The sequence below is a fragment of the Alligator mississippiensis genome, chromosome 10 (assembly GCF_030867095.1).
Source record: "Alligator mississippiensis isolate rAllMis1 chromosome 10, rAllMis1, whole genome shotgun sequence".
Lineage (NCBI taxonomy): Eukaryota > Metazoa > Chordata > Crocodylia > Alligatoridae > Alligator > Alligator mississippiensis.
This window is the reverse complement of record NC_081833.1, coordinates 25,995,780-26,017,618: the sequence shown is the minus strand read 5'-3', so window position 1 is coordinate 26,017,618 and position 21,839 is coordinate 25,995,780. Positions and strand designations below refer to the sequence as shown.

General features: G+C 44.5%; 1 protein-coding gene across 4 annotated transcripts in view; it reads left to right on the top strand.

Moving 5' to 3' along the window:
• The window catches only part of TPCN1 (two pore segment channel 1), a 64,173-nt gene that overhangs the window by 14,333 nt on the left and 28,001 nt on the right, over window positions 1–21,839 (top strand). For 2 of the 4 annotated variants that reach the window (XM_019493725.2, XM_006265835.4), the window contains exons 2-7: window positions 11,999–12,123; window positions 14,813–14,989; window positions 16,371–16,484; window positions 17,773–17,903; window positions 19,423–19,511; window positions 21,619–21,653. In XM_019493725.2, the coding sequence (XP_019349270.1) occupies window positions 11,999–12,123; window positions 14,813–14,989; window positions 16,371–16,484; window positions 17,773–17,903; window positions 19,423–19,511; window positions 21,619–21,653 (671 nt within the window). Of the gene's footprint in view, window positions 1–5,653; window positions 6,111–11,998; window positions 12,124–14,812; window positions 14,990–16,370; window positions 16,485–17,772; window positions 17,904–19,422; window positions 19,512–21,618; window positions 21,654–21,839 lie in introns of those variants that run through there. The other 2 variants (XM_019493724.2, XM_019493726.2) reach the window with 2 other exon arrangements.

Below are 21,839 nucleotides of genomic sequence, written 5' to 3'. Positions count from 1 at the left end.
GTTAAACATGCATGTTTGCTTCTCCCCCAGCTTTTTTTTGGTTGTTCTTCCCTTTTTAAATAGTTTCCAGAGAACAATTTTGCTGATATAAAAGTGATACCACATGTCGACCCCCTGCTTTCGTGCTGTTTCGTGTTTCGTGCTTCAGGCATCTGTAACATGATTGCAGCAAATGTTTCCTGTAGAGTGAGCCCCATAGGTACAAGTGGTTCCCACCAAGAGGTGGTGAGGGGAAAAACTTATTTTGGTGTCTTTCTGGTGTAAATATTCCCACGGGATTTTTGTGTGTTTGTGTGTGTGTTGGTATACAGATTAAACTGTTAGTGAAAAGAAATGATCAGAGAAACAGCAGCTGTTCTAGACTTGATCCTCTTCTTTAGTATGCTGGATTTTTGGTTGCAGCCATGTTGGTCTAAGGACGTAGGCAGGCACGGTTCTTTGAGTAGATGTGATATCTTTCATTAGACCAACTGCGTAGTTGGAAAAAAGATCTTGGCAAGCTTTTGGGTGCAATCGCCCTTCTTCAGGGATAGGGAGTCTCTGCTGTTCTGAAACTCCAAGGAATGCACCCTTCCAAAAAAGCCATAAGGAAGGAGCAACCATTTGGAAAGCTAGTGGTGGCTTGAAGGCTGTTCAGCTGAGATGAGTTGGTAGGCTTGCCCATGGCATACTTTGACCATCGAGGGCCATAGTCTCAATTGTCTAAAAAAAGAATTTGATGAACATATACGTTGTGCTGTGTCACCATAAGAAAATTAAACATGTCTAACTAGTTTCCTTAAGACAATATACTGTGGAAACGCTAGTATATGAGAGTAATTAAGGTAGTATTACACTTTGCAGGGGCCAGCCTGTTTTGAAAGTAACAGAGATGATAATGTATTGGTGAATAGTAGTGGTGCAATCAGCTTGTTTTGGATCCCTGCATAAGCAAAGCTCTTCATCCACTCATGTTGTCACTCACCCAGACAATCACTGGTGGTTGCAGTTAGAAATCAAGCTTGGGTTTCTCTCTTGGCAGAATTGCTGCTCAGAAAACACCAGATTGTAGTGTAATCAAACATCTTCCCAAACTACCAGGAAAATCCAGTGGGCATCATTTTGGGGGAAAAACAATTAGATTCATTTAGCAAATGATCATCATACACTTTCAGGTTTTTTTTTAAACAGTGGCACATTCCTTTCCTGTCTCTTTCTTTCTGTTTGTTTTTTTTTCATATATGGAAATTAAATGTCTAGGCTTAACACTAGGGTGTGTTAAGGAAATGCATTAGTTCAAGGACTTAGATACTGCTTTTCAGATTTCTTCCTGTAAAGTTTCCAGGTTTTGGTTGCTTTGCTTTGTTTTGTTTTTAACCATATTTTTCTAGCATACAGCATGCACCTTTTCCCAAAATTCAGCTGCTGGGAATTGTAATGTACATTATAAGGAAAGAAATATGGTAACAGCAGTTTTTTTGCTGCTTAATCCTCTGCCAGGGGAAGATGAAAGTAAATCTGCAGGCTGTGGACCCCTCCCCCCACCCCATCTTTTAAAAAATAAGGTTGTGTTTTTATAGGGGGGTGGTGGTGTATGCAAGAAGATACAGTGCCTTTTTGCAGTTTTCACTAAGGGCTGCTTGTCTCTCCTGTTCAAAACCATAAGGCAATACTTTGTTTAGCTTGTAGAACTGGAAACTTGAACCCAATTCTTTTTGTTTTGTTTGAAATTAATATTACACGGTTTTGTGGAATCTGTGTGTCAGTAGTTAAATTCCTGTAATGAACTAATCTTACCTGTGTATATACAATACCCTTATCATAGTTATGGCAGACAATTAACAAGATTACATAATCATAAATATTGAAAAGAATTGATAAAATCAGATTCAATAATTTCTGCAAAGTGGTTTTTGTCTTTACTGTGGTTTTGGCTCATCCTCTTTGCAGTAGAAAAGTTGATTTGTCAAGGACAAAATGAACGATGTGAAACTAGTTGCGCTTTTGACATTTTAACTGTGCACAAGAAATTGAAATTGCCTTTTCTTTTGAATTCCAGCATGTAGAAACAAATGCGGCTCTGTATTTAGCCAGTAAAAAGCCTTTGAAATTATATTAATATTTGGCTTTAGCTACATCAGTGCAAAAGGAGCAGGTACAGTTTTCAGTTATTAAGAATGTTTGAATCTTTCTCTGCTTATAACAGTTTAAATTCTCCTTTATGTTGTTGCTTCCATAACACGTCTCTGTAGGCATTGCATGCCAAACTGACAAAAGTTTAGTGGAAGAGGGTACTGAGTACATGACTCCTGGTGTGGCTCTGGGAGTAATGCAGTTGGAAAACAAAGTATTGGTGATAAGTAACTTATTTTTCATGGGATGCTAAGTAGCATTTATAAATTGACAAATGGTCTTCATATACTTATACCAAAAATATTAACCGACTCAGTGGCTTTTGAGCCATAGTGAAGAATCCTGGACTTTCAATCAATGGTGCTCTTGACTACTTGGAATCCTAAAGTGTCCTGAATTTGACTAGTAGGGATATTTAGACAAACTAAGCTGAAGAGAAAAAACGCATCCAGGTGCCTTGTGTATTTACCGTACATCAAAGGTATTTGAAAATTCTGCAGTGATGAAGCTTTCCTGTAATAGGAGCAACGTAGGAAACCAATGCACAAGGCAAAACCACGTGACAGAATAAAACGGGGAGAAGAGACCCTTGGAGAACAGGTAGCAGATGGAATTCTCTATTAACAAGCATTTGTCCAGCGCCTAGGATAAGATTATAGAGTACAGATGCAAAATGGGGTCTGTAAGTGCACATCTTCTGTTGCTGCACTGAGGGAAATTTATCTTCATCCTTGCTCTCTGGTGCATTTTACATCTAAGTTTAGAGAATGCCCTGTACATGCCAAATGGAAGGCAAAGAAATGACTTCGGGAGGAATGTGAGGTTTGTTTATTTGATTTTTAAAGGATTTGTCTTAGTTTGACATTTGAAATAACAAGCTAGTGGACAGACTGATTAAGTGTTGTTTGTGTGTAAGATGTATCAAACTGCCATGTACCTCTCACAGCACCAGTATATTAGCAGGACTGTTGTTCCACAAATGAAAATAACTTTCAGATTTCTGATTTGTGGCACGCTAAGTTAGTACACCAGCTTTTAAATATATATCACAAGAGATGGTAGCACGAGTTTTGTACTCATCTGGTTAAACATGCTGTTTTACTGGGTTGTATTTGATAAGATGAGCTAGGCAACATGGCTGATAAAAACAGGTGATTATATATACAAGTGGCTTACCATGCTGAGGGACATCTGTTCAGCTTTCATGCATATTCAGCTCCCTGTAGTTTGCATGATGATAACGTGAGGGTGCCTCATGTTTATGAGGTAATAACTACATTCTGGACTAAATGCTAAAGCAGAAGTCTAGGCTGTTTTATAATCTTGGTTATTGTTAGATACAGAGATATAGGTTTAGAGAGAGATAGATATAGAGAGCTCAAAAATATTTGTCAGCTGTATTAAATGGGAAAGTTGAAGGAACCATGTTTGCTTGAGGTATGTAATGGCACATTATTCCCTTGGGGGCAGGGGGTGGTCTTTCAGTGCCCATCACTGGGTGGGGGTGGGGGACAGATGGACATATTCTACCCATCTAAATAAAGCTAGTAATGTGCAGTGTCTTCGTAGGAGTGTATTTCACAGCTATGGTCACTTCAGTGATGACATCTTTCTACTGGCTTCTCCTGGCTTGAAGCGGAGTCCTCTTAGCCACAGGATGCCAGTCAAACAAAGCTGTCACAATAAACAGTGAGTGAGAAAGAAGATGTTGACAAAAGCAGTCTCTGTAGTAATGGAGCTTTAAAAATGGAGCCTGAGATATTTAAATAGACTGCCAGTTAAATTGTGCCTCTTCAAAGCAGGTAAGGCATCAGTGGATTGTGTTTTCATTGGCCTACTTTATCTATATCAAATCAGCTGCATTTTCCATGTGGCTTTCAGGGTTATCTTCCTGCAGAGTGAGTCCAGCCCCAAAGCGACAAAGATATAGTCCAGAAATGTCCAACTGGCACTCAAAAGTTGGACAGCCCTGATTGTAGACTATCGTGACCTGGCATGTGTGAAGAGAGGGCACAGTTGTTTAGCCTGATGAGTGCAGGAGAAGTGAATCTGTTGTGATCCTGAGACTGTTCTCTGTGTTGATAATTGTAAGGTGGTGATACTGATATGAAGTGCTCCAGACCAGTTCTTTAGGATCCTTCCCTCCATCAGTCACCATCGCTTCTGCTTTGCTTGGATCAAATTGTTTTTATTCAGGTCTGTGGAACATATTCCTATCTGTCCCAGAGTCTGGAGTATTCATATTTTAAGAAGGATGTGGATCTGTTATGAGGTCCAGTCATTTTTCAGTCTCCTCTCGGTGGCTCCATATTTTTTTTATTTTTTTTTAAACAATAGGATTGAGTAGCATGTGGCTCTCAAGCATGTAAGGACATCTGGAGAAGGAAAACCATTTCCTGTTTCTCTCTGAAAGAAACAAATGAAGTCTACCTCCTACAATCACTTCCCTCCTTACCAAGTCATTAGCTGATGTAAAGCCATCAACAGTGCAAGATGAGGATGTCTCCATTTTTTTTCCATCCTCCATCATGATCACCAGTGCCTGGCTGGCTCTGTCTTTGAATCCTTGCAGAAAGTGTATGCGCTTCTGGAATTGGTTCCCTTCTTAAGCACCTGTTTGGAGCTGTTGGATGTTTGCCCTCACTTAGTGAAGCATTACTGAGCTGTCAGCAGTTAACCCCAGCAGTGAAGTATTCTAGCTTAATGGAGGAATGTAGGCTAAAGAAATGCATGTATTGGCAAAAAGTAGAAATGCAGGCACTAACAACAAACCTCGAATGAAATGGAGATTTAAAATGGCTATTTGTACCTAATTAAGCCCCATCTCACTGCAGTCCTTAAGCCTATGGTGTGTTCTCTACTTCTTAAGGCTGATACCCTCATTTCTAGTGAGCCTGTTTTTTCCAGCTGAATTTCCATGGGACTTGCTTCTAAGTGTTTTTTCCCCCTAAGAGGAAAGTCCTTTTATTGATAGATTATGCGTGACTCTGTTGGTGTTGATCCAGTTCTGGAAACAGTGCACCTTTCCCACAGATCTCGGCAGCAGAGGTTTGCTTACCATGTCAGCCCACAGAGAATGTTTCCTTGATGGCATCCCTTTTTTTCATAAAGGGAGCTATTTCGGTCCAGGAAAGTTTGCATCCCTCTCTTTTATGATGGCATATGGAAACTATTTACACAGGCGCATGCTGTGCTCTAGTGAATGGAAATGTTGGAATCCCTGCAGTATCATTTTGGTTGACTTGTGTAAGCAGGCCAGCTGTGTTTTTTTTGTTGTGTTTTTAAAGTGAACGTTTGGGATAAGTTGCATCAGGGTGGAGGAAACATTACCATCTGCGAATGGCTCAGCCAGTTTACTGCTTCACACCCTTTGTACTGTGGACTCCACTAATATCTTTTTAATATTCTGTTTGGAGTGGGGGTGTGGAGGGGAGGAGAAGAGGGCTGGGACTTCTTTAGTTGACCAGTCAGCACATTACAGCTAATGGGAAAGGATTGACTAGTGCTTGCTGGACTGAGCAGATTGTGCTGTGTGTCAAAATAAAAGAAGGCTGAACCAAGGGCTCTCTAGCCAGAATCCTTCTCAGAGGCTCTGTATCCAGTAACTCAACCTTCAAACAACTGAAAAATCAAGGGCATCCTGCTTTTGACAAATTTAAGGCAGAATTTTAACTGCCTGACCTAAGTTCCCCTTAGGGACAAAATGTTCTTTGGTGGGGTTTGGGTTTTTGGGGGGTTTTTGTTTGTTTTGTGAAAAGTCAGAAGTAAACTTTTCATTCTTTGGCTTTCCCTTGAGTGAGCCTTGAAACTGTGTAGTAACTTTTAAGAGGAGGAAAGAGACTATCCAGTTGTTTTCTCTTCTCTTTTCACCTGCTACCATCTCCAAATACTGTGCATCTGCTTCCCAAAGCAAAGGAAGGAGCTGCCTGCCATGCACTTAGAAGATTGTGAGAGTCCTGTGGAGAGATCTTGCTGTCTAATTGAACTTGATGCTAATGGTAAATGCCACTGAGGATGTTCTACAGGATGAGCTGAGTGGAGGGTTGCATTCATCTGTCATTGTTATCTTGGGACCAGCTAAGGCTATTAGCTACCTGGATGGCTGCCAAACTACTTATTATTTTTTTATTATTATTTATTAGCCAGATGATGCTGGTGCCTTAGGGGTCCTAGATCAACCTTCTGGTACCCCTTTGGGATGAGCATGTACAATAAATATAGTCCTATAAATAAGTGGAACCCTTTGCTTACAAGCTTCCCATTCTCTGTACAACTAGCACAGAAACTCATTTGGTTTGGGGAAGAAAGAAGGCATATTGGTATTTAAAATTTTGTTTCTGGGTCGCAGTTCTGAAAGTTGTTTTCATACTATCTAGTTTAGTCCCTTTGGGACATTTCTTTTATATTTCAACATTTTCTAGACAGGATGCTTGCTGCTGAAAGGTTTTTACTTAACCTAGCATGACTTGTTTTTTCTTGTGAAGAACAATGATGTGATTCCATTCTAGAAAAGGTATCTTTCCTAAGAACATAATGGTATGGGTTAAAGAAAATGTTTGTAAAACTACAAACGCTTGTTAACTTTTAAGGGTTTTTTTTTTTTGTTGTGTTGTTTTTGCTGCTCTTAAATGTTGCAGGTTGCTGTCAGGTTATAGTAATAGTAAAATTATTTTAACCTAGAGTAATTAAATTGGTGTTAATACTTCATTGGCTTTCCAGTCATTTGTTAGTTAGTACTTGCATCAAACTGGTCTGGGGGTGTGGAGGGACAGTAGGGATCACCCTCCCGCTTGGCAGCACCCGGTGAGTCCAGGGTTTGTTTGTTTGTTTTTTTTTAAAGGGCCAAGAGCGTACAAGGCAGTTACCTACAAGACTGCAGGTGGAGAAGCTGTAACCTGTAAAGCAGGGGCAGGCAATTATTTTGGGTGGAGGGCCACTTAACAAGTATTGATGAGGTGTCGAAGGCCGCAAGGGTAGCCCTGGCCCTTGGCAGGTGTCCCCTCCCCTGGTTGCCATCTTGTGACCAGAAGTCCTGCCCCCTAACACCTGACCTTTGCCACAGAGTTTCTCCCCTTGCCCAGGAAATACTCCTTTTGGGGCTGGGTGGGTAGTTTGCTTGTAGAGTGTGTGTGGGGGTAAGGGATATGTGTGGTTGGGGAGATATGTGGGGTGTGAGTAGATGCAGTTTGTGGGGGCAAAAGAGGAGGGTGTGTGGGGGGGAGGGGACTTCTGGGTGGGTGTGTGGTTATGGTGCAGGTGGGGTGTGTTTGGGGTATCACATGGATGTGTGTGGGTGCATGTGAGGGAGTGTGGGTGCATGTGTGGGATGTGGGTATATGTGTGGGATGTATGTAGGGGGTGTGGGGTATGGTTGGAGTATGTTGGTGGTGTGTGTGTGTGTGTGTGTGTGTGTATATATGGGGTGTGGGTGTATGTGTGTGGGATGTGTATAGTGGGGTATGTGGGACAGTGTTGGGTGTGTGTGGGTATGGAGGGGGGTGGGGTGTGTGACGGAGCATGGGGTTATGTGTGGGGTGTGGGTAGGTTGGTTGTGCATGTGTGGGGGGCCTCCCCCCTACCTGCTCTATGTGATGTGGCACAGCCCAGCCTGGGGGGGGCAGGTGAGGGGTGCCTGCCTGGCTCCAGTGTACTGCAAAGGGCAGGAAAGAGGCTGCCTCCACCGGCGGTAACAGAAACCCCTGCAAGAGGGGAGGGGAGGCAGGGAGCCGAGTCTAGCATCGCCAGCTCTCTTAGTCTCTGTCCTACACCTGTCCTGCAGGGCTGCAGCCAAGCTTGTGCTGGCTTCTGCTGCTGTCACTTCTCTCACCTGCCTGCCTGGTGGAGCTGCACCAAGTACACGCTGTCTCCTGCTGCTGCTCCCCCTCCTGTCTGTCCCTGCCTGCTCATCTGGGCTTTGTGAACAGCAAAGCTCCTTCACACCCCCTCCCTCTTTTCCCCTTTCTATCCACATGCTCCCCTGCCCTGCACAAGCAAGACCAGAGTGAGCTGCAGGCAGAGCCCTGAATGCTGCAGCTTTGACTCCCTACCTGCTGCCTGGAGGGCAGCAGGGACAGGAGGACTTGCTGGAGGTTGGGGGAGCCCCGCACTTACCTGGGCAGCGGCAGCTGTCCCTGCTGCAGTGCTCTGGGCAGCAGGTAGGGAGGGGAAGCTGCAGTGTTGAGGGAATGGGGCTTTGCCTGCACCTCACTGGTCCTACTTTTGCGGGGCAGGGGACTATGTGGATAGAGTTGGGGGAGGGGAATGAAGGAGCTTGGCTGCTTACAAAGCCTGAACAGACAGACAGGATGGGGGAGTAACAGCAGGAGCCAGTGTGCGCTTGGTGCAGCCCCGCCAGGCAGGCAGGTGAGAGAGTCTGTGTCCCACACCTGCACAGTAGGGCTGCAGCCAAACCTGCACTGGCTCCTGCTGCTGTTGCTTCTAAGGGAGCTGGTGATGCCAGGCTCAGTTCTCTGTGTCCGTCCGTCACCCGCCCTCTTGCAGGGGCTTCTGTTGCTGCCAGTGGTGGCAGCTGCTTTCCTGAGTTGCTGGAGGCTGAGGGAGCCCAGCAGTTCCCTGGGCAGTGGTAGCAGCAGGAGCCCTGCTCAGAAGCTGTGCCTGCTGGTGGGGGAGGCTGGGAGCACAATATGCTCTGCCTGGGGCAGGACTCCTCCCCAAGCAGAGCACAGCAAAGGCAGCCGCAGGCAGGGCTGGATACAGTTAATTGTTGGGTGCCTGCCTGCGGGCCGGATCTAATCAGTTGGCGGGCCAGATGTGGCCCATGGTCTGTATTTTGCCCACCCTTGCTGTAAAGTAAAGTAAGACTGTTATACATGGGTGTTTTGATGATAATTGTGTTGGTTGGAGATAAATATATGTGCTGCTTCTATTAGTAAGAAGATGCATCTGCTGAACCATTTGCTACTAGGAGATAAAGGGTTGTCCCTTGTTCCCTGCAGTGTATCAGTCCTGTGTCTGTTAGGCCTGTGCAAAGCAGCTAGTATTTGCTTTGTATTTGGATTCGGCCGATTTGGGACAGTGATTCGATTCGGTGATTCAGCCCTAGTGTCTGTGTTCCAGCTACTCCAAAATTTCTCTGAACCTCTAAAATAAATGTTGTGTTTGGCTGTGGGGTAACAAGGAAGGATTGTCCTGGGACTATTTGAAGAGACTGACCTTCAAGCCCTTCCAAGACGGGTTCCTTCTTTGCCTGTTTGCTTTATCTCGCTGATCAGAGGCCAAACCAAAGGTCATGTTCACTGGCGTATTTGAGGGTCTTGCACCACCATACCTTCGCTAGCAGGAGCAACACTGCTAGAACAGATATGTTCACAAGGATATTAATGTAACAGTGTCTAGTTTCATTGTGAGCAGGCTGTGATGTACAATGAGAAAAATGTCTGTATCCAATCTGGAGTAGCAGTAAGATAGAATTTACTTTCTGGTAGTGGTACACACGCAGACTGTGAAAGTATCAGAGAGGAAATGAAAGCACGATTACAACTTCCTCTTGCCCCAAATAACTTCTCAGAACATGCAGATTAAGAAGTTCTGCATAACAACTTTCAAATAATGGCACAAAGCTTGTTTATGTTGGAAAGCCATTTCCTTGCAGGCTGAAACTTGTCAGGAACTGGCCTTATCATACCACTCTCAGGAAACTATCGGGGAAGAACAATGGTTATGTGGTTAAGACACTGACACTCTGGTAATCTGAGATTGTCCTTGTTCTGCTAGAGCAGTAGTTATCAATTTCATTAGACTAAAGGCACCCTTGGAAAATGCCAGCTCAGCTTTCATTCGTTTTTTGATGCTAAAAAAACCAAAACAAAACGGAGCAATCCTACTGAGAGGAACTCAGAAAGACCACAACAGGTCAGAATGGTTTGGATATTTTGGATTCCTATTTGAAAACTCAGGGTTTATCTTGTGAGTTGCACCTTGTTTGCACACCTAACAGTGCTAATATTGTGCAGAATCTTGCAGCACCTTGGTTGAGAGTCACTGGCCAGAGGCTGTCTGTGTGACCTAGCGCAATTCTTTTAAGACTTTCTGCTTTTTGAAAAAAAGACTGGTATGTTTTAGGTGTTTCTGTTTTTAGTGTCTAGTCTTTAAAAGAGTCTATCTGTACTGATGAAACACCTACACAAATGGAAGTCTACATCTAGTTGTCGTTCTTGGAAAAATTTGAACTTACTTTCTTTGAGAGGTAGGTGCCCAAATACCTTTGTTGATCTGGGCCTTTATGCCTGAATTCTCCCTCTGTATAATGACAGTGAGCAGGGTTAGAGGTAAACAAAGTGACTGGAGTCACGATTTTGCTTAAGAGTGAGGAAGTGGAAGTGCAACAGTGCAAGTGATTGTGGAGGGAGATTGCAATGGTTATTTGACCCCAGCAGTCTTTCCTGCCCAGAGCAGGGGGGCTGGACCCAGTGATCTCATGAGGTCCCTTCCAGCCCTAAACTTCTGTGAATAACAGTCCTTCCTTTCTCCCACCCTTTATTTTTGTCATTTTAGACTATAATCTCTTCAGGGAAAGGACTTTTACTATGGTGTGTGTTTGTTTCCAAGTGGGACTTGTACCCGTGTTAGGCTGTGACCTAGTAGATTCTCTGCCTGAGCCCTGTGTCACTGTGAGGAGCCCCACATGATGAAGCTGGCAGTGCAGATCATGGGGCTCGGTCAGGGTAGCAGGGGGAGGGGCAGTGCCAGTCCAGCTCTATAGTGCAGGGCTCCACACTGTTTCCTATGACCTGTGTGTAGCAGTGAGTGGGGCTGGGCCACTGGCTCCATCTTGTGGGGCTCCCCCCAGAGGTGCGCGGCTCAGACAGAGAACCTGGGAACTACATGCGAGTGAGCCCTGCATGATGAAGCCAGGGGGACCTGCCCCCCGGTGGTCTGGGCTCCGTGCTCCTGCTGCCCCACGCTGGGTCCTCACCAGCACTGACTCCAGGGCACCAGCACGGGCCCCACACTCCCGCCCAGCTGCCACTTCACTCCCACACACACACCACCACTGCCCTCCTACCCACTGCTGCTCCTGCCACCACTTCTCCCACCTGCTGCTCTTCCCCTGTCACTCCCTTATTTGCCTGCCTGCTGGCCAGTCGCCACCACTTCCCTCCTGTCTGTCACCATCACTTCCCTACCTGTGGGACTGGGGTCAGAGCTGTCCCATGTGTGAGCCTGGGAGCACAGCACATGCTGCCCCCATGGCAGTGAGCAGGGCTTAGCCCCATGTGAGCATAACAGGGACAGCCTGGGGTCAGGCTAGATGCAGTGAATGATAGGCACCTGCCCACGGGTCGGATGAAATTGCCTGATGGACTGAATCTGGCCCATAGGATGCATTTTGCCACCCCCTGTAGTAGAGGGTTTTGTTTCGCAGAGATGTAACATACATGTAGGATTAAAACTTGAGTCCTAAAAGCTAGAATGAAATATGGTTCTATTTAGATCATTTTGACCAAAATGTATTTTGAAAGATTTTTTTTTTCTGTGCATCTCTCTCATATAATACAAGTCACTTATCACCATCTCAAGTATGCATGGTGTCTCCTGGTATCGTTTGCCAGGTGACTTTCTTACCATATAAATATTGGATTCTACCAAAATAGATAGAATAACTTGTTCTGTTATAAGGTGTGCAGAGCACAGTGGAGCTGGTCTTAGTAACATTCTTCCTTTTGAAAACTGCTATATACGAAGTGTTGATTTGACTTTGTATAAATTGTCAGTTTCTGCTCCAGTGTCTCTTGACTGTCCACTTGGTACCTGATCTGCTTGTATTTCAGATCAATGGCTGGTACATTCTTCCTGAATAAACTTGCCTTGCTCAATTGTAAATTGACCTCCTTTCCCTTTCTCTCACCCTGTCCTACCAAAACAGATGGAGGCAACTATGATATTGTTAATGATGTGTCCAGCCCAGCAGCAGGGGACTGCTGCTCTCGGCAAAGTTCTGCCAGACACAACTGGGAAATGAACTACCAAGAAGCAGCAATCTACCTCCAGGTGAGCCCTGCTTAGTGTTGCAGTGTAAGCATCTGCCCCATGTTTGGGGAGGAGAGTAACCTGCTGGTATGTAATTTGGTAAAATGAACTTTTGAATCATGTTGATTATTAAATACAGGAAACTATATCGGTGCTATTGCAATTTTAGAATCTTGATTCTTTGCCAGGGACTGTCTCCTTACAGTCAGAACAGGAAACTGTGACACAGATCTAGGTAGTAGCTGGAATATAATTGTTTCTGTGAAAAGTGTCTCTTGGGTCCCTGACTATTTTGTATCTCTTCTATTTCTCTCCACCCCTCGAAAAGACTTTCCAGTGCAGCAGTTTTCCCTCCAGTGAAGAGAATGGATGTGCAGTCCATCATTCAATCACTAATGAGTTACTCAAAGTGCTCCTTCCTTTCTGTTCCTTGTCCCAACAGGCTAAACATTTTGCTTCTTACAGCATTTCTGCTTACCTGGCTTGGACCTTAGTACTTAGTTTGTGCAATAGGTCTTCATCAGTAAAGTGATGACAATAACAAACCAAAAGTGCTACTCAGGACACTCCTAAGTTTTTTGTTTGTTTGTTTGTTTTTTTAATGTGAACTCATTTTTTAACTTGGAAAGGTGCTGTGAATGTACAGTGAGTTAATAGTGTCTCATTGCAATGCATATAGTAGGTTTAGTTCTTCAGATATGCACGTTATTGGTCAAGGCAACAGCAGTGGCTTTATTGATGATGTCGTTGAAGTGGAAGAGACATAACTTAAAATATCTCTCAGATTGTTTAGTCAAACAGCAGCTTCAGGCACAGCTGTGCTGTCTGAACAAGAGGGCTTAGCTGTCCAACTGTGTTTTGAATTGGTTAGTTACCAACAGGCAGAATTTGGGCTGCTTTGCTGCTTTTCCTGCTACAAATTTGTTTTGTGAGGCATGAGTAAGAGAGTTTCCCTAGTGGTGTGAAGTTAGGTCCATCTTTAAGTGAGCAATCATTTGTATGAGGCTCACTGCTTTGTTTTGTTTGCAGTCTGGATCACTGGCCTGACCATTCTGTTTTGCTACAAAACTGGTTAGACAGCTAAACAGAACATGAGGGCACTCTTGCTATTTAGAATTGACTATGTTTCCTCATGAGGTGGTTAAGTGAGGTCAGATCATTAGGTCCAATAGCGGGTTTTTGAAGGGGGCAGCTCAACCCTGATCCAGCTGCATGGGGAAAGGGGGCTTGGCCAGGCCCTGATTTAGCTAGCAGAGGAGGGTTGCAGCCTGGCTCCAACCTGCTATGCTGGATTTGGGATTTTTGGCAATGGAGAGGGATGCCAGTGTTAACGGCTACTGCTTCCCCTCCACCAAATTTCCTAACTTGTGGGAAGTCCCATAGGGCAGATTCCAAGGCTCTGGGCTGCATTTGGCCCTCAGGCTGGAGGTTGAGCACCCCTGTACTAAACAATTCTCCCACTTTGAAGCGTTTTTTCTGTCCTCCTTATCTTGCATTAAGTGAAAGCCAAACTGCAGTAGTTTTACCTCTTGAATGCCACAGGATATAAATTAGCTTTACATACTGTGAGGTAGGAGTAGACGGAAGAAATGGTTGCAGCAGAAAAAGTGACGCTTTCTAATGGGTGGCAAGTCTTCGTTAAAGCAGTGTAATTGTTTTTCCCCATCCTGTCTGCACTGTCTTCACTATCTCCTTCTGACCATGAGTACCTACCCACCCTTCTTCAGTATCTTAAAATCCCTATGACAACCAGAGCAGTTGGTTTCTTGGAAAAGCTATGTTAAGGAAGAATCAGATATTTAACTGTCAGAGTCAAGGGGAGGGAAGGGAGCTCAGTGGAATCTGAATAATTTTATTCCTAGAGGTTACATAAATGATGAAGCCACTGCAGTTAATCAGTTGCTGGCCAATAACTGGAGTGTAGTAACTGACCTTTTCTACGTAAATTAAAAGGCCTAAGCAAGCTGGAATGACAGATCAGTGCATAGACCTTTTCAATTTTTCATGGATTCCACTTCTTACATAATTATTATGAATGAAATGGACATAGTGTATTTGTGTTCTACCAAATAGTGGCTCCTCCACAGTGATTTTTGCCAGTCCCAGCATTTATCTTGGCCTTCAAAAGCCACAACTGTTAACCAGTTGGCCCTGAACTTATCAGCATTCTTTCAAGTTTTGCCCCAGAGAAGTGAGCAGTTTCATCTGGGAAGATGTGCAAGTAGTTTAAAAAAAAAAAAAAAAAAAAAAAATTAAATCCCAGAGGGCTTCTATTCACTGAGTTTTTGCCTATCTTCCAAAATTATGTCAATACAGTTCTTCGTTTGCAGGCTGCTGGCTTTCAAAGCAGGCATACCATAGATGTGTAGTGTACTACTGAAGTATACTTACAGTGCATATAAGGTGCATGCCTGGTGTTTACAACCATATACACAATGTCACCTCCTAACTAGCATGCCCCTGCAAGTCAAAGCCTGTGAGTTCTGGTCCTGGCTCTGACTTTTCCAAGTGACACCTAACTTCCTCCACCCCCCCCCCCCCCAAAAAAATAAAAAAATCAGGCTTACCTCTCTGTAAAATGTGATAATACAACTTGCATCACAGAGCTACTGCAAGTGTTACTTAACACTTCTAAAATGCTTAATGCTCTTTAGATGGACAGAACTATTTTAGTGCAAAACATAACTAATGCTGCTGTTTTTCTTAATAGGAAGGGGAAAACAATGATAAATTCTTCACCCACCCCAAAAATGCCAAAGCGCTGGCTGCCTACCTCTTTGCACACAATCACCTTTTCTACCTAATGGAACTGACCACAGCACTGCTTCTCCTCCTGCTGTCTCTGTGTGAGGCCCCTGCTGTCCCTATGCTCCGCCTTGGCATCTACGTACGTACTTCAAGGGCAGAATGAACTGGGTGGCTGGACATAGAAGAAAGCAGTGCCAGAAGGAGTAACTGCTTTGTGTTGGGAGTTGAGGGGGAGTAGCAGCAATATTTCTTCTGCAGCAAATATGTGCTTGCACAACAGAAGTGTTTTCCATCTTGTGTGTTGGCATATCCTTTTGATTTAAGAATTTAATTTAAAATTGTTTATAGGAAGAAAGTGTGGTTGATCATTGTTTATCCTGAATAAACATTGCAAACTGTTCAGATACCATCAAGTTGTCAGGAGAACTGTTCACTTCCTGGGTGTTTTAGAAAGATTCCATCTCTGCTGCCCATGGTATATTCAGGGAGAGAGTCATTAGCAGCCCTTTAAAATACAAATGGTTTAAATCCTCCTCCTGTGATGCATTGAGGGGAGTGGAGCACCAGTCTTATTTCAGACTGATTCTTGCCATGGCCTTCAGCAAGTCATTAAAGAAGGAATCTACAATATCACAATCTATAGTGGGTATATTTACCTTGCCCCTCAGTGTTGTGACAGTTCATTAATGGCTTTTAAAGCACTTTGCAAACAGTCATAAGTTTTCGAAGGTTCACCTTTCCTTGCTAAAGTTCACATCTGCAAACAAATTATGGGTGCAGACTGCAGAATTTGTCTTTACCTAATTATGGATATAGATGGATGCTTGTCTACTTCAATTTGTGAACGATTGTACCTGAAAACAGGAAATCTGGTCCTTATGTATTTGTGTCTGCTATCTAAGAGCTAATTATTATTGCCATTTATGCTAAAGATGCTATTTTTAGTCATCCAGAATTTTTATCAATCGTCCATAATTGTATTTCAAAACAAAACATGTCTGCATCTTTGAAAAATCTCCTTTGTCTTTGGGTCTTCCTCTTGTACTGTTTAAGAATTTTTCAAAACAGGCTATTTCTGAGAGAGATAAAAAAACTGAAGTAATTTTACAGAAAATATTTGCTGCACTCAAACAGTTCAAAATGAATTTCTAAAAATGATTTGTCAGGATTAGGAATAAATTGTCAGAGTGCTTTTTAATTAGAAGCTGTTAAAAAGGGATGCCAAACATTTTAAAGATATTGGTGTTGTACCAAAAACTTCATGCTGCCAATGTTTAAATCCTAGGGGATGGTACACTGAAAAAAATTGCATAAATTCAGTAAACATTCAGGATTTCCTGCCATACTGTAAAAAAAACCCCAAAACAAACAAACAAAGAAAACCAAACTAAACCCTGACCTCTACAATGTGACTTTGACAACAAGCCACAGTAAGCTTCTTGAAGACAAAACTGAGGCTTGTGAAGTGGTTGTTACTAGTAGAAAATAAGAGGTCAAATGTAGTGGGTGTCTGATTACAGGTCCATGCAACCCTGGAGCTGTTTGCATTAGTAGTGGTGGTCTTTGAACTATCTATGAAGATGAGATGGTTAGGCTTCCACACGTACATCAGACACAAAAGGACCATGGTGAAGGTAAGTTCCCTATCCCTTGTCCCTCTTCAGTGCTCTTTCTCAGTGTGGTTCTTTGGTTACTGATAAAGTATTGGGCTGTTAAATAGAGATGGTCAGTTTTTTGTATCCCAGCTGCATAGTAGTATGATGAGAGGCTGTGTTGCTCCCTCTCTCAGCCTGTTGCATGCGACTGGTGTGGCCCTGCTTTCTGTGGCCTAGAGCCAGATCAGGCAGCCCCATGCCTCATCTGCATATACATTTTTGAAGGGTCCCAGGACTCCTGACAAGAACACCTGGTTCCAGTCATGAATGGGGGTGCTGATTAGCATATGGATCCTTTGTGGGAGGGTATCTGGAGTACACATGCATACTGAGCAGTGCTGGGCTGGGGGGTCACTATGGCTAGAAGGGCTGTTGACTATCTGGGGCCCAGCCCAGCCAGCCCAATGAACTACATGATAAATCAGGAGCCTTGTTAAGGCTTTGGACTAATATGCATAGTTTGTACTATGTATAAGTAGTAGAAATGTGCTGCTCAAATGTGTTTTTTATGGAGTACCTGTATTAAAACTTAAAGCAGTTTGCAAAAAAGTGAAATGCATCAATTCTGGATGAACTAAATCTGTAAGTACACATAGTAGTTTGCATATATGCAAGTTACAAGTATGCTTATTTCAAAATCTGTGTGTTTTTTGGTCACTTGCATTCCTTCCCCCCCCCCCCAGCCACTATTTTCCTTGCTTAGCAGTGGGAGGGAGATGAACTCAAGACAAACATCTATCTTGTAATTAGATTCTATACCTGGAAAATTATTTTTAAAATATACATTTTCCATATATTGAATCTTACTTGTTGGGGGTTGTCTTAAAATCAGGGTCATCTTAGATTCAAGTAAATATGGTATATGAGCTGTTTCCCATTAATGAATTGTGGAGTCTTTCTCACTTAGAATTAAGCCTTTAAAAGTATCTTTCCCTTGTTAACACTACTTCAAAATTCTGGAAGAGGTTGGGATCCCTCAGTGCGATGTGCTCACTTGTGGAAGCATGTTTAGGACAGCGCAGCCCTGTGAATGTGGCTCTGTTGTCCAGCTGTTGGGAGATAAGACAGGAATGGTATGGGACATACTTTCTATATTTGGGCCTGAATGTTACTCCTCTTCTGTATTTTTATCTCTTGATTGCTAAATGCACAGTCTAGCCAACATGCAGAAGACATGCATCTTGGCAGTGGGGAAGGGTGACTGTGGTTTTTTTGTTTTTTTGCCTTGTAATAATCATTGTTTTCTCCTCTGATTTTTCTCTTGCAGACTTTTGTCCTATTTGTGCAGTTTATAGAGGCCATAGTGGTCTTAGTACGTCAGACTTCACACGTCCGAGTAACAAGAGCTTTGCGGTGCATCTTCTTAGTGGATTGCCGTTACTGCGGAGCAGTTAGAAGGTGGCTGGCTACCTGCCTACTTGGCTATGTCCTTAGTTGTTCATGAAACAGAAATCCAGCTAAAGCTTTGTTTTTACAGGCAGCCTGCAAAAACAATTTTCTCTTTTACAGATGCATTTCTAGGGACCTACCAAAATTGGGGCAGCTGCCATCTGACTTTGCAGCCCAAGCACGGTGCCCAGTGCCATTTTTGTGGCAGAGCACGGTGCCTCTCCCCCCCCCCCCCCCCCAATTGGCTGAGGGGCCCCAGAAGTCCCACCCCTCCCAGAAGATAGACAAACAGCCTCAAACTGGGGCTTGCTAATGCATCAATTAATGGCTTCCATGGGCTTTAATCCCCTAATTAAGCCCATGGAAGCCATTAATTGACTCATTATTAAGCAGTGTAGAATGGGATTAATGGCTTCTGTGGGGTTGATCAAGCCTATGGAAGCCATTAACTGCATCCTAGACTGCTTAATAATGCGTCAATTAATGGCTTCTATAGGGTTGATTAGGGGATTAAGCCCATAGAAGCCATTAGTGTGTTAGCAAGCAGTCTAGGATGCAGTTAATGGCTTCCGCGGGCTTGACCACACACCAGGAAGGGAGGCAGCTCCTCGCACAGTGCTGCTAAAACACATGGGTGCCCCAGTGGGTGGGTAGTCAGGCAGCACTGGGCTGGGCATTTGCTTGGCAGAAAAGCAGGAAAAAAAGGGGGAGGTTGGGCTATTTTGCAAGCCTTGTGACTGGCTCCTGGACTGAGCTTATGTTGGGGGCTCAGCCTCTAATTTGCTCCTGTGCTTCAGGATGCTAGGGCTTCCTGCCACTTTCTGCTTGCTCAACGATTTCAGTCCTTGTAGGGACTAGGCTTTTTCACAGAGACCAACCAAATTCTCAACTTGTGTGAAAATTGTGAATCCAGTTGGTTCCTATGCATTTCAGATTTACTGTGGGGATTCCTTGGACTAGTAGCACTGCAGAGAAGTGATCTGGGGAATGCACCTGTGATAGGGAATGTTGTGTACTCTAAAACTTGTATGCTGTGCTCATTTAGGGAGATCGTATAAGAAGTGACTAGAGAGCCTAAAGGCTACCAAAGAAAGTAACATAATGGAAATAATTTTATTTGTAGTACCTGAAGACTAACTTTAGAGAAAAGAAATGTCTTGGAAAATTAATGTTACGGAGCCACGTAGCATTGTGCTGCTGCATGGGAGCCAGATCTCGGGAATGAATTTGACATACTCACTTCTTGAAGCTAACATAACTTGGATAGGATATATATGGATTCTAGAGATATGCAAACATGCTGGAAGAGTTATGGGGATAGAAACTTTGGAGGGGTCAGTCCAGCCCAACCTTGAACACATGCATATTGTAGTAGCAGAGATGGTGAGAAGACAGTGTGCTGGTGCATCTGTATATTTTCCTGCCCATGCAGGATTGATCCCCATACGTTTTTCTACTGCATATATGCAGACGCACACATACAATATTTCACTGTTGACACATGGAGTAAATGTTTCCTCCTTTTCAGGAATCTACGACAGATCTTTCAGTCTCTCCCTCCTTTCATCGACATCCTTGCCCTCTTGCTTTTCTTCATGGTGATCTTTGGCATCTTGGGTAAGTTTCTTTCATGGTGGGTTAAGCTAAACACCTTCTTACAGTAATTTCCAACCGTTATTGGCAGTGTGCGACAAAAGAATTTGGCATGACAGGGTGGAAGGAAACTTGTGGCATTTCTGATGTTCAATGCCTTGTTAGCAGAACAGCTATTGTCTACGGTCAGGCAGTCTGTCCAAGCACTTGGCATGCCAAACAAGGGACCTGGTAGAATGACAAAAGATGGTTAGGCTTCTTGACTCTTCATACCACCATCTGGGAATGGCTGTGAAAATGGAGGAAGGTCTTCAGGGATATGGGCAGGCAGCTGATGTTTGTTTTGCTGCTTTGGGGATGGAGAACGGGGAAAAGGAAGATGAGAAGGAAGTAGAGACTCACAAAAGGGAAGAGAGAGTGAATCTAATCAGAACGGAGAGCATTGTCTGGTGAAAGGAAAAATGAAAGTGAAAAAAGGGGGTGGAATATAATCCAAGAAGAAAATCCCCAGAGCCAAATCTTGCTCTGTTCTGAACTGGGGTCTTAGAGGTATGTGTGAAGTTGGAGAGAAGAGCATAGAGCAGGACTGTACAAAATATGGCCCATGGGCCAGATCTGGCCCACCAAGGGATTTTCTCTGGCCTCCAGCAGGTCCCCCAGTCCCCCTGCGCCCAGGCATTTTGGGGGGGGGGGGGACAGCCCAGACCACATTGCATGCAGCCAGTCCTGCCACCCCTGGGCATGCAGTGGGACTGGGACAGCACAGCAACTGGACTGTTACTTGACAGCCCTGGCAGTGGTTGTGGCTTCTTCCAGGTGCCACAGCCTCTGGACCTGGCCCTACTGCCCAGGTGCCCTGGCCCATCTGCCCTGGTGGGACCCATGCAGACAGGACACTCAGCCAGGTGGCTGGGATGGTGCTGTGGGTGAGCGGGGAGTGGTGTCCGGGAACGAGACAGGAAGAGGGAGGAGGGCCCTGGGGCACAACCACGTTCTGCCTGCACACTGCTGCAGCAGTGATGGGTTCTGTGGTCATGGGCATGTGGGGAGTGGATTGTGGCTTTGTTTTGGCCTGACCCTGCAGTGTCACCACCCCAGGATCGTGGCCCTGGATGCAGTTCCTCCCCTACCTATAGCCCCATCCTATCCATCTGGCTCTAGGCCATGCCCATGCAGCTCCTGGCTGGTCTCTGTGAAGACACCCCATGATTGCTGGGCAGCAACAGCAGGGCTGGGATAAGCCCCAGTTCTGTGGGTAGGGTAGGGATGTGCAGGGAGTAGATCGTGGCTCTGCCCCTGCTCAACACTGTCACCGCCCCACAATCCTGGGGTCTTCATGGAGACTAGCTGAGACCCGTATAGACAGGACACATAGCTGGGTGAACAGAATGGGGCTGCGGGTGGGTGGGGAGCTGTGTCCAGGCCTGGGAGGCATCTTGAGGCAGTGACAGCGTGGGGCCAGGGCCTGGGGCAGTGCTGTGATCTGCTCCCTGCATGCCGCTGCCTGTGGAACCGGTGCTCGTTGCAGGGGCATGGTCAGAGGATTGTGGCTTTGCCCTGGCTCCGGCCCTGTGCTGTCACCACCCTGTGATCCAACCCCACGATCCTGCTGTCTCCTCCTGCCTATCCTGCTCCTGAACACCTCTCCACACCAGCCCACTGCCCCATTCCACGTAAAGAGTTTTGGTGAGCAGTTGGGGGAGAGTGGCTGACCCAGCCAGTGACAGCTCACCAAAACTCCTTATGTGGCCCACGGGCCCAGATAATTGCCCACCCCAGTATAGGGTGTCATTTAGTTTTCCCAAGGTTCTCTTCACAAGATTCATCAGTGTCTGAGACTGCAGGCCTTATAATTTGAGTAAAGTTCTGTTGTTCACATTGGCAGTAGTAATATCAGATCCTCCGCATTTAGCATAGATTTTACAAGATGTCAAGGTGATAAAGAATCAGACTTGCATAACATCATCCTCTCCGAAGCTGGTGTACACCAGCTATGCTGCATGTAAATATGAAATAAAAGCAACGTCACCTAACTAGATGGCTTGAAGTTAGAGGATGCCTTTTTTGTTGCTTGGAATTAAATGGCATTTTTATTTTCCCTCCCTCCTTTCCTCTTCCTATTTTTCTCTAGGTTTTTATTTGTTTTCTCCTAACCACTCGGATCCTGTAAGTAACAAGAGATTTGTCAGTCTTAGATTTTAAGTTCCATTTGATCAGTTTTAAAGATCAAATCCAAACAGTCTGTTTTAGGATGTAGGTATACATTGGCTCCTGAATCATCATTTCTGGGAGGGCAGATCTTAATTGACTTTAGCAATAAAAAAGGGTTTAGACTTATCAGGTTTTTTACAG